The sequence below is a fragment of the Dipodomys merriami genome, unplaced genomic scaffold, assembly GCF_024711535.1.
Source record: "Dipodomys merriami isolate MVZ:Mamm:240054 unplaced genomic scaffold, mDipMer1.0.p SCAF_104, whole genome shotgun sequence".
Taxonomy (NCBI): Eukaryota; Metazoa; Chordata; class Mammalia; order Rodentia; family Heteromyidae; genus Dipodomys; species Dipodomys merriami.
The window spans coordinates 1,605,589-1,618,819 of record NW_027202316.1 but is presented as its reverse complement, the minus strand read 5'-3'; the positions used below and the strand labels follow the sequence as shown (position 1 = coordinate 1,618,819).

Sequence of the window (13,231 nt, the reverse complement as noted above, 5' to 3'; positions counted from 1 at the left end):
GAGGGGTTGGGTCCATAAAGAGCAGACACCAAGAGCCCAGTTTAAACCAGGCCTAGCACAAAGGAAAGAACCTAAGGAAATTCAAACTGTGCCTAGCACACTACTAGAGAGTTCTCCTTTGTCTTTGGGAAGGATAGAAGCATAAATAGGCCTTTATGCTGACTGATTTCCATGTCTGACTGTGTTCAATCATTGCTGAAAAATTATTTGGTCTTCTTTTTGAAAGTCTCAAGTTAAAACTGATTTTAGACATGTTATGCAATGAAGGAAGCCAGCTAAGATGTGCCTTATTGTGTACACACACACACACTTAAAAGAATCTGAACAGATCCCTTACAAACTTTTCCTCCAAAGATAGTTGAATTTCATTAAGTTGCATCATAATTTCTTAATGATACCTAGAATATGGCTATCATGAAAAGAATCAACCTTTGACTATTAAAATAGATCAGAAATCCTAAGGGTCCATTATTTGTCTCTGCCACCCTTATAACTTACACTTCAGAAAATAAGACATACACAAGAAAAAGTAACGTATCATTAAATACCAAAAAGGCACAGTTTTTGTTGTTTGTTATTTCAAGGGAAAATGTGCATCATAGAAGCAGCAATGAAATTATGGTCTAGAGGTACACATCCTTAAATTTCAGAGCTGCAAATGATGAGAGGCTTAAATGGAATAGAGGCTCCCTTTACCCTCACCCAGGAGGTCACAGGGTTCTCCCTTAGACCTGCGTACAGTAACTAGGTACACTGTCTTATTTACGAGTAAGGGAGGCGAAATGGCTCTGTGGCCTCCTTCCCCAATTTTAGAGCTAGTAATGAGTCCAGAGTAACCCCATTATTATACTGGAATGAAGCCCTTCTCTCTTCACTAATGAGGTTAAAAGAATGTCCATCAGGTCCCCATGTAAGGGGTACTTAGCAAGCATTCTGTTTGGCAAAGACCCTTGGCAGACCGAGGGACTAATCACAGAGGCCTGAATCAAATGGACTGGAAGAATGAGAAGACTGGTGGTGGGGAGGAATTTAATTCATGCAGAAAAGCGTGGTCACAGCAGAGCAGAGCCCAGGAACCTCATGGGAAGCAAGCAAAATAAACAGTTGAACAAAGAAAACAAAGACGGGCCAATGGCCTTTTCTAAAGCTTGAGTACAGGGAGAGTTCAGTGGGTGCCTACCACAAAGACTCATCAAAGAACACACTGGCAAAGCAAACAATGCCAGGAAGAAGATATCCCTACACACACACACACACACACACACACACACACACACACACACACACACACACACACACACACACACACACACACACACACACACACACGAGGGGGGAGGGGGGACACACAACATAGCATGCTGCATGGGGCGTGGTCTATTATATTCCCTCCCACTCAGCTCTCCTCCCCACCAACAGAAACCAACCACAACCAGCCCAACTAAAAGGCCTTGTGTCTGGCTGCCTTAAAGGGAAGTTAACACAAATTCAACACAAAGCAATGGACCTTGGATTGTTTTAGAATCAGGGGATTGCAATCCCTCAACCTGCACCACACCTGCTCACGAAGAAGATAGAGGCTTTTAGGAAATATTGGAGGACTCCCACAAACAGCCTGTGATACCACTTCAGATGGAGAGATTCCCATACTCACGTGACAGCAATTCCCAGCCTCACAGTCCTCCTATTCCCACTGAAATCTCACCTTAGATTTTTTTTTATCCCCTCAATCTAGTACAATGTGCACTAACCACAGACCTAAAAACCAAAATTGGTGTTGCCCAGAGACTTCCATCATGACTACTTCCATGGAAAGCCATGAGGTCTTTTCACTGCCTGATCCCAACAAAAGGACACTACAACAGGAGAAATGGACAGAAATGGGCAGTGAGTGTCTGTGTACATAATGCAATCACATAATGAAAACACATGAAATACTTCAAATAAATATATCCAACACATGAGGTTGTGTAACACTAGTATACTATAACATCATTCCTAATTAATCTGTTATATCTCCAACAAACAAGACATAAAAAATTAGAGCACCTGACCATAAGAATCTGTTCCTGACATAACTCACCAGTTGAAACACTGCTGGCTAGGAATATGAGATCTTGTTTTATGGAGGAGGCAGAGTATGTTTTTATTATTACATTCAAGGAATATTCTAATCCTGGAGAAGTGAATTCTTTAGAGACTAGCTTGAAAACTGTAAATCATATTCGGTTGGAAAACTGTGACTCATGCCTGTAATCCTAGCTATTCAGGAGTCTGAGATCTGAGTATTGCAGTTCAAAACCAGCTTGGGCAGGAAAGTCCTTGAGACTCTTATCTCAAATTAAATTGGGAGTGGAGCTGTGTCTCAAGTGGTGGACATTGAGCAAAAAAGCTCAGGAATAGCATCCAGGGCCTGAGCTCAATCCTCAGGGCCAGGGAGGGGAAAGGAAGGGAGAGGAGAGGGATGTTGACTGCTTCCTCACCACTGTTGTTAGACTAGCCCTGCTGGTCCAGTAAGGCACCTTTGTATCAGGAAATTTTTGCCAGTGAGTGTTAAAGCCAGGAGCTAAGAGAGTTTAATGCCTGGGTTAATATAAGACCACATTGCTCCTAAGCTGTGTGTGTTCTCAGGGCAAAGTATGGAAGCCTTGAAATGAGACTAGTAGGCTAGTTATTGAAACAACAAAAAATGCCTTCTGTTTAAAGTTAAGGGTTGTTACAGGTGTTATGGTAGGTAATTATAGAAAATTTGAAAACTGTGGTTAACCCAAGAGCAAATAATCCCATATCTATAATATCTATCTATCTATCTATCTATCTATCTATCTATCTATCTATCTATAATACACACATACATATACATACTATAGTCATACATATACACAAACATTTAAATACATACTACCATCATATATACATATGCCTACATATTCACACACATACTACAGTCATTCATACACACTCACACACACACACACACAGAAAGAGTACGTATTTGCTTCTGTTTTCTTTCATCTGTAAGTTTGGTATTCTTAAACTGTCCATTTGAGATTAGCAAGTTCATCAATGTTATTTCCACAGCAGGTCTTGGGAAGCAGCCAGGGGGATACAAGAAGTAGTACCCAGGCTCTCAAGTGACTAAAAACCCCTGCAAGGCTAACTGGTTTGGTGTCACACTATCAAGTTGGTGATGGTGGTCATTCACCACTGTCTTAGGGACTGTGAACAAGAGAACCTTAGCAACTGAGCTTAGTTGCTGTTTTTTGTTTTTTTGGGTATTTTTCCCACTCATGAGGGTCTTGGCTTAAGGTGACAAATTCTAACAAAAGAAAACAACAACAAAAGGGAACATGAGCAGGAGCCTCACCTATAGTCTTCAGTAACAGTCTCCATGTCCATGCCACACATGCAACCTAGCAAATGCAAAGAGCCTTTGCCCTCAGAGGTGTAAGGATAGTCTCATTTACGTACTTTTTTTTTTCAATTTGCAGAGGGGGATATTATTAGTACAGTGTTGTATCAGTACCTGATGGTACATGATTATACCATTATACTTTATCAATCTCAACCATGTTTACAGCCGTATACTATTACTAGAGGGGAAAAGAAAAATAAAAGGCCTTTACTTTCTTAATTTTAAACTATCCAAAGTAGTTACAGCCCCAAATCTAATGACAAGATTGTACTAAAATCACCATATGTTCCTGGGGGCATCCCTTGGAATGAAACAAATGAAATCACTATTATGGATGCTGGCCTGTTGTGAGTGACTAGGACCAAAGGTTCCTCTGAATACACATGATATAGCCAGTCAGCACTGCACCACACAACCAACATGTTGAAGTAAAGGAAGGAGAGAGCAAGAGAAAGAGGAGGAGAAAAGAGAGCGGGGAAGTAGAAGGAAGTGAGAGGGAAGAGGAAGAAAGGGAAAAGAGAAGGAGAAGGAGAAAGGAAAGGAGAGAAGAAAGGAGGAGGAGGGAAAGTAAAGAAGGGAAGGAAGGAGGACTCTGAAGCAACTCTGATCACCTCCTTCCAGTTTCTTTTTCTAAGCATTGGCTATACGGTCGATCTTTTCCCAGCTTCCTCTCTCTCACAGAGAAGCAAAGGAGATATTCACTCCCAAGCATGTCACTCACCTCCTGTCACTCATCCCTAAAAGGCTGTCTAAGCACTAGGGCAAAATCCTTACTCTTTTCCAGTGCACTCTATTTAAAGCTAATACTAATGATCTCCTGTTTCCTGAATTCTCTCCTCCAGGCACCCAGAGGTGGCCCAGTTTTTATAGAAAGAACAGCTCTTCTTACTTAACTGGAGTGAGCCAGGCACAGGGCAGCCGTGGAACAAGTCACACTGGCTCAATGCAAAGAACAGAATGAAATTGCTCGTTTCCCACAAGAAAAAGGGAAGAGCTGGTTTTGTATAAGGAATTAGTAAAGTGCCTGACACCCTGCTTAGGGCTCTGTGGGGACACCTTTGTGGGGAGGAGGAGCTTGTGCTCCTTGCCAGGGGGCAAGGAAGAGGCCTTGGCACTCACAGCTCTGCCAGCCGAAAGACCTGCGGGGTTCCAATATCTGTGATAAATTAGTAACTAAGGGTCTTGCTTTGAAAAGTAAATTGCAGATCTCAATAGGAAGCAAAGGGGACAGTCCAAGATCCAATTCATATTGATCCATCAAGGAGAAAACTTTGGCTAAGAGGCTCCCCCACAAAGGAAAGTTCCAGAATGGATAAAGTCAATTGGAAATCAAAGCTATTTTATACTTCAGGTTTCTACAAGTATGCCACATCTACATTAAAAAAGAAAGATGCCTAAATACACTTAAATACACACACACACACACACACACACACACACACACACACACACACACACACACACACACACACACCACAAGAGAAAAAGTGTATTACACAAGTAGTCACTGGACAAGACAAGTGTATTCTGGGGTAGGAACATGTAATACTGTGACTCCACATTTCCAAATGAAATTCTAAATACTGATACAAATTTTTAGTGTAAAGGGCATCATGAATTCTCAAGGACACAGCCTTGAGACACACAGAGCAGGTCAGGAAATACAGAAGACCAAGCAAAAATGAAGACATAGATAGCATTATTGCCTTGGTTACATATAGTTTGGTTTGAGTTATGTCATTGATGCTCCAAATAATCCCAGTAATATAATAAAGTGGACCTTTCCATTTCTTCTTACATTGTACTTTTGTTGTTTTTGCATGGCTGAACATAAGAGTCTGTAACCATAAGACATGATGAGACAGAGAGAGGAACAGAAGAGGAAGGGAGAGATAGAGAGACAGAGAGATGAAGGAAGAGAGGAGAAAGAAGAGAGAGAAGTAGAGGAAAGGAGGGAACGGTGGAAAGGGAGAAAGAGAGGGAAAGAGAAGGGGAGAGGGAGGGAGACAAAGAGAGAACATGCTCCAATTGTCTGCCAGATACAAGCTGTACTGAATCCGCTGGAAAGGACTTGAAAGATAGGGGAAGATTTCCCCTACCCAGTGTTCAAGAAACTACTTGAGTGACATCAACCCAATGCAGGACTCGACGATATCCTAAGACTTTTCAGGTGATGACTCAGGGAGAGACAATCCTTCCACCTTCCAAGTCGCACCTGCTCCTTTAGAATCAAAATATATGATGTAAGAGAAATGCTAATAAATCCTAATATTCCCCCCCCAGTACTGCATTTGAATCAATTAAAGTTTCTATACTCGAGTTCTATCACCTAACTATAAATTGTGGCGAGGACGGAGAGAGCGAGGAGAAAGAAAGCCAAAGGCAGTCCCTGTAACAAATCGGGTTCTTAAACCGAAGCTGACGGATTTCCGTACATATTTATAAGGCTTCTGGGTTATTATTAGGCTATAATTGCCGTTGTTCTAACACCTAATAAGCCATGGCTGGAAAAACAAAGGCAGGTTAATTTGTGATTTCCTCTACTCATTCAGAGGCAAATTAAGTGTCAAACAGCTAATACAGAACATATTTCATTTTATGAGATTTTAATTTAATTCTGCACCCTAGCGCTGGATGCCTTAATATAAGGTGGTTTATCTAAAAAGAGGAGCAATTTATAAACCTCTTTCAATTGAATCTTTAATGATGGGATATGATGGCACAATTACCACAGTACCTACCATCCTTCTGAACCCAGACCTGTCAGCATTTTGCTCAACAAAAACCCTTGTTCGTCAAACAGTTATAATTTATTTTCTAAAGTTGGCACCACAACAACTGTGTGGGCCAAATAATGAAGATATCCCCCATATTTTATCTATTTATAATTAAAAATATTCTAGCTGGGCTATGGTGTCTGAGATCCTAGGATTGTGGTTCAAAGCCAGTCTGGGCAGGAAAACCCAAGAGACACTTATCAACTACATAGCTAAGAAAAAAGCCAGAAGTGGAATTGTGTCTTAAGAGGTGAAACACTAACCTTGAGCACAAAAGCTAAAGGACAGTGCCCAGGCCCTGAGTTCAAGCCCCCACCCCCACTTCCCCAACTCAAAAAGCTTAGCAAGCTCACAACTGTCTAGCCAGCAGTTGTAGAAATTTGATTTTCTAAGTTACCCACAACAAAAGCAGGCCTTGAAGATTCTAAAATCAGCCCAAGGGCTCATCTCTTTGTAGGATGGGGGGGGGGGGGGGGAGGAGAAAATGCCAGTACTGTAACTTAAACTCAGGACCTGTGTGCTATCTCTTAGCTTTTTTGCTCAAGGTTAATGCTTTACCACTTGAACCACAACACCACTTTTGCTTTTTGTTGATTAATTAGAGATAAGAGTCTCATGGACTTTTCCTTCCAGGGCTGGCTTCAAATACAAATCCTTAGCTCTCGGCCTCCTGAGTAGGTAGGATTACAGGCATGAGCCTCTGGTGACAGGCTGTGGGATCATTACTGAGCTAGTTTGGGGAAAAAATACTGGTTCAGTAAAATATGATGGTTCAGCTGCCACCTCAGAGACTGGACCAGCACAACTGACCACTAAGCATCTTTTACAAGTACTGGCACATGCCTACAACCTACAGGGAACAGTGACAGATAAAGGTATAACCCCAAGCAAGAGGACAATCACTGCAATGAAAATGCACACAAGGCAGTACAGAACAGCCTCTGTGACTGCTAGTGACACTGACCATTGGGTTAGGCTTTGAGGATGATCAGAATCACTAGCTTGCCCTGCAGAGAAGAAAGGCCACTGGGATCAATGCAAGAAGAATGCCAGGCTATAAGACATGGGCATATGCGTGACTAGCCCCAGCTTTCTACATCCTACTTCCTAAGTGAAGGAGCCACTCACTGGCCTGCTAAGATGGGAAGCTGAGCCTTCCCAGGAGGTCACAGACCTACAAGTACCGTACATGCTATGAACACATCTGCTAGAAAATGATTCAGTCACTTGCTATGAAGCATCTGAAAGCCTAGCTTAAAAAGTAGAAAGTATTCAAATGAAGAGAAATCAGCGCTCAGAGTCACGTGTAAAATGGCAATTCCAACTGGTCCCCAGCACTCCAGTTCTGACCTGCCTTGTTCTATGTAGGTATCATCACTAAGCGTCAATGAAGCAAGCTCCAGTGGCCCATACCTGTACTCCTAGCTCCTCTGGAGGCTGATAATGCTCACCATCTCAGTTCAAAGTCAGCCTGGGCAGAAAAGTCTGTGAGACTCTTAACCAGACAAAAGCCGGGAGCAGAGGTAAAGCACTAGCCTTGAGTAAAAAAGCCAAATAATAGTAGCCAACCCCAGACCAAGGATTATAGGAGTTTTGCTACTACTATATTCTATCAAAGTAACACAGCTTTGGAATCTTTATCAATAAATTTATGTTTACATTTAATTATAAAGCAAACTGTAATGAAATCAGGGGAAGTACATCAACTTATTACTTGAACTCATTTTTATGTTTTGGATTTTTTTTTGGTAGTACTTGGAATTGAACCCAAGGCTTCAAACTTACAAGGCATGTTGTATACCACTTGAACCATACCTCTAGCCTCTTTTTTTCAAAGGGTATTTTTTGAGACAGTGTCTCAATTTATGCTCAGACTGACCTGAGTTGAGATCTTCCCTACTTGTGCTTCCTTTGTGTCAGTGAGGATAATGAGCATGAGCCACCACACCTAGCCATTGTGCTTGCCTTGCAGCTGAACTAATAATAAGCCTGCACTACCACACCAGCCACTGTATGAGACAGGGGTCTCATGAACTTTTACACCCAGGCTGGCCTCAAACCCTAATTTCCCCATCTCTGCCTCCCAGGTAGGTAGGAGTATAGTCTTATGACACAATACATGCTATGAAACCTATTTCTAAAAATGAGAACATGGATTTTCAAAGCGCAAATCATTCCAAAATTCCACAGGAAATCTGATTTGAATTACTTCAGCACAGAGACTGAAGCCTGGTAGGAATTAGCCATCCTTGCATTCTCTGTCCCATGGGAGAGAGGTGCATCTGAGACCCATGTGGTACCCTCTCTAGCATGAAAGAGCTGTATAACTGGGTGAAGGACATGCCATGTTACAAATGGAATTTGGCATTTCCTTCCTTTTGTACAGGAGATCTTAAATTGGTCCCTTGGTTTTATGGCAGCCTATTTTTAGCAGACATTGAAACCCTGAAAATAGTTGTATTCCAGTGAAAAGTTACAGACTAAGTCACAAGTTTGGTCATTTTTCCTCTATAAATACCCACTTCTCCTTTAATACTTAGGGAAGTCTGCAACACAGATTTATGACTTACCTCCAGGCAAATCTACACTGAAATTACAATTCAGTAATGGAAGATGGATCTAGAAAAACTGTGGGTAAAATATTATATGTGTATTTGGGCATGTAGTTAGGCCTGTTAATATCAATTAATTCTGTTCACAGAGGAGGACTTGTTTTAAAACAACTTCATTTTTTTCCTTCTGCATAATATGTAATTACACAGCTGTAACTAATAGCCACGGAGATACAATCTACCATTTAAATAACTAGCATTATTCTTCAGTGTATTATTTGTGTTTTTCTAACTTTACTGTCTGAAAATGAACAGTAATTACTTCCTAGGACTAAATGAGTATATATCAAGGCCATCACCGAGTGACAGTCCCTACCATAGCGTGGGTCGCAGTACAACTGGGATCCAGTTTGCTGGATAAAACTGGAAAGGATTTGTTTTAGCTTTTAAATCTACTCTTCAAAAAAAAAAAAAATCTCTAAGCCAAAAAAAGAAGATATTTTATTTCAACAAGATTTTCTTTACCCTTTTCTGATGCATGCTCCCTCTATCATTCCTTCCTTTTATCTTTATGCAAACCATGTGCTCTGGCACACTGGCCATTTTATTCGGGTGACATTCCCATCCATCAAGTGACTGTGGGTATACATACCACCGGAGCTATGAAAATGTACCATAAAATTTTCATTACGATCTACTATGATCCCCAAGACAAGACTTTCATGTAACAAAAACATTTAGCATGAAAAACTTCAAAGTTAATTCCACCAAATACATACTTGAAGAAGTAACCTTCCATGAAGCTTGAACTTTTTTTTTCATTTTGTGTTTACTGAACACAAGTCAAGAGAATCTATAGGAAAATGCTTACAAGCTAGCTGCCTCCTGCGACAGAAATTTCTCAGGAAACAGCAGGGTTCTGCTTCCGTGAATTTGGAAACAGACTTGCTGGATTTCAAATCTCAAATCCCTGTCACATCTTTAAAGCCTAGGACATGTGCCACTCATAAAAGTCGTGAGACCCACAAAAATTTGCTAACTTCTTCCATTTCCTTGATGCATGAACTTTGAATACTTACACATGCAATGGAGGAATAGGAGATGGATCGTAGTGGTACCGGCCCTCATGATGTCTGGCATCAATGGGAACAGGAGGATGGAAGGCAGGGAAAAGATGAGGAGGGTCTGAAAAAGAAAGAAAGACCATCATCTATAAAATAAACCCAGTGAAATAGCAATTCTGCGCTCCTATCTCTGCCTCCTACATGGAGCCTCCAGTGAGAATTTCAGGAAGAACTCTTGACAGTTCAAGATGAGGGTCCCTGAGGCACAGAGTATGAGTGCACAAGCAGTGGGACCTGAGAAAGTAAGACTCTGTAATGTAGCTAAAACTTAATACCGGAAATCCAGAAGAAATAGAATGCACCCACTGCATAGTTCCTTGTGCTGGAAGAAAGGCCGTCTAGAGGGAAAGCTCAAAGAGGCCAAGCCCTCTTGAAAATCAAGAGGAGGGCACTATGGCTCATTCCTATAATCCCAGCTTCCTCCTAAGGAAGTGGCATTTAAAAACTACAAGCTGGGCTCTAGCGGTTCACACCTGAAATCCTAGGTACTCAGGAGGCTGAGACCTGAGAACTACAGTACAAAGCCAGCCTAAGCAGGTAAGTCTGAGACTCTTATCTCCAATTTCCAATTAACAAGCAACAAGCCAGAAGTGGGGCTGAATGTAGCTCAAGTTGGTAAAATACCAGCCTTGAGTAAAAAAGCTACAGGACAGCCCCCAGGCCCTGAATTCAAGCCCTACTACTGGCACCACACAAAAAGGTTTACTTTTTACCTCTCAGTCATCTTCATAACAAAATTCTTTCTAGCAAATAAATAGATGTGAAGTATACGTGGCTTTCTCTATGTAGGCACAAAAACAATTTATACACATATCATACATATGTCTAAAATATGTGACTTTATTCTCATAGATGCATCCTATGTCCATAAGTTATTATTTTTAATATGAGTATTAATAATGAATTCGCAGTAACTTACATACACAGGGAGGAAGACCAACTATTAATTCAATAAAATCAAACAAATGTACCCAAGCAGTATAAAAATCTCTACAGTGTTAACATTGACATTGAAAAGACTTCACTATCGTTTTATTCTCAAGAATATATTCTTTCAGATTTTAGACTCATTTATTTTTCTCACCTTAACCTTCTCAGAATGAAATAGAAAATTAACAATGTCTGCAATTTTTGAATGGAAAAAAATTGTTTTTAAGCCACAATTCCCAGGTCATTAAAGTGGTCACTTCTCAACAGTTGAGTCTGATAGTTAACACTGATTGAATGGGTATCGTGTGACTTTGTTAACACTAAACAAGGCAGTTAGTTCTGTCCCAAGGAAACTTACAAATTCTGTGTTCTGAAATTAGGTTTAAGTAAAGAATAGAAAATAACTGGATGTGCAGAACACATCTGGTTTTCATTTGTTTCATAGTTTCTATGTTTCCTTCTCAATTAAGCTTAAAAGAAGTTGTCCTGCTGGGCTCCCGTGGCTCATGCCTAGCCTATAATCCTAATCAGGAGGCTGAGATCTGAGGATCAAGATTCAAAGCCCTCCCTAGCAGGAAAGCCCATAAGACTTTTATCTCCGATTCTGAGCAAGAAGCTACCAAGTGGAACTGTGGCTCACACAGTGGTAGCACACTAGCCTTGAGCAAAAAAGCCAAACGAGACCATAAGATCTTGAATTCAAGCCCCAGTACCAGTGTGCACACCTGCACACACACTCAAGAGTCACACCCTCAATCCTCACACCTTCACAAAAGATGCTCCTATATCCTCAAATGCTGAGTGCTCAACTTGCGCCTTAGTTTCTATGTGAATCCACAGCACATTCCATCACAGGCCCAGCATGCTATCCAAGAAAACCCCAGTGACAAGAAGAGGCAGCCGCCATCATTATCCACCTCCTGGCTTATTATTTACACATGAGCAGGACAGCTGTGTCACATCATAACTCAAGGGCATGTGTAATAAGTTAGCACAGCACAGCCATCTCCTGCCCTGGCTCTTGACAAAACGCCCCACGGTGGTTTCTCCGAAGTCAGGCAAAAACTGCTGAAGCAGAAGGAAGTGCCACCAAACCCAGCCACCTCCTATTTATCATGCGATTTCCTGACTGATGGCTCCACAACCCAGCTGCTAAGTGCTGTGTACTCTGCTGTCAGCCAACTGACGCACTAAATGGAAGACAGCGAGAATAATTTGCAGACGTTGGGGAATCAATTTTACTGGGGGAATTAAACTGGGGTGGGTGTGTGGAGCAAGGGTAAGCAGTCGACTTTACATGTACACGTGTGAGAAGATGATTTATTACACACTTGCAAACAGGAGGTTTGACTAAGGTACCAGAGTCACCTTTTACTAAACGGAGATTTAAAGAGTATGCACTCTCTGAGCCTTGTGTGAAATAGTCTTTAAACTCTACACATATGCAGATGCATGATACATGTTTAAATTTGAATACATAATAAAAATATTTGCATGGGGCAGAGTTGTCAGTCTTCAATTTTGTAATGGCCGTTGTCAGGCTAAGTACTGAGGGTCTCCTTAGGAATGAGAAGCATTGATTTTTTTTTTTTTAAGTCTCTCCACAACAGCCTGGGTTACTCTGAAAAACCTGTAGCCACAGAATAACCAGAAAAGACACTTGGAGATTTATCTTTAGTTTCATCTTTTTGCTCCCAAGAAACACTTTTTTTTTTTTTGTATCCTCAGGCTATAAGATCTCTTGGATACCATCCTGGGAAACTTGTCTTTTATGGTTAGAAATTTGCATACAAATATTGTAGATTTTAAAACAGAGAGATCAAAGTCAGCTCAGGGAGTACCCTGAAGGAGAAGTTCTCCAAATGCATCTGGGGTAGCCTGGCAGTGCCCAGGCGAGCACCACAGGGGATACACACCTTCTGATTTAGATGTAGAAGGGGCCTGTACCCTAGTTCTGGAGTTTGTTCTATAAGAATGGGCGGGTCCCTTCAGACTCACTCCATCACCGATCATTGGTAGAAATATTAAAATGACACACAGGTTCCTGTATACAACATCCACTATGCAAAACAAACAAACAAACAAATAAACTTCCATTTTCCATAAGATAAAGTTTAGAATTGAGGAGGTCAGGGAATGAAAGAGAAAAACTCCAATGCCAAAAAAAAAGAAAGAAAGAAAAATCACTCTAGCAAGATGGTACAAAGGCAACCTTCATCCCTATCTCTTTCCAAACCTGCGTAATCTCCAGTCATCACCCTGGTGACCATAAGACTTGGTGACCTAATGGAAACATTATCACTTAAGCCGACTCCAAAACTCAGACTGAGTCACTAACTCAGACATTCTTGCTATTCCGACCTGTGACAGCAAGCACAAAGTAAATGTGGTGAAGCATGCCTGTAGTCCCAGTTATGAGCAAAGTGGAGGTAG

At 41.2% G+C, this 13,231-nt stretch overlaps 1 protein-coding gene across 1 annotated transcript in view; it reads right to left on the bottom strand.

The window, feature by feature from the left end:
* Gli3 (GLI family zinc finger 3) overlaps positions 1 to 13,231 on the bottom strand; it is a 215,259-nt gene that overhangs the window by 93,731 nt on the left and 108,297 nt on the right. Inside the window, exon 3 of the mRNA XM_069998267.1 lies at positions 9,824 to 9,929. Coding sequence (XP_069854368.1) covers positions 9,824 to 9,929 — 106 coding nt within the window. The remainder of the gene's footprint in view (positions 1 to 9,823; positions 9,930 to 13,231) is intronic.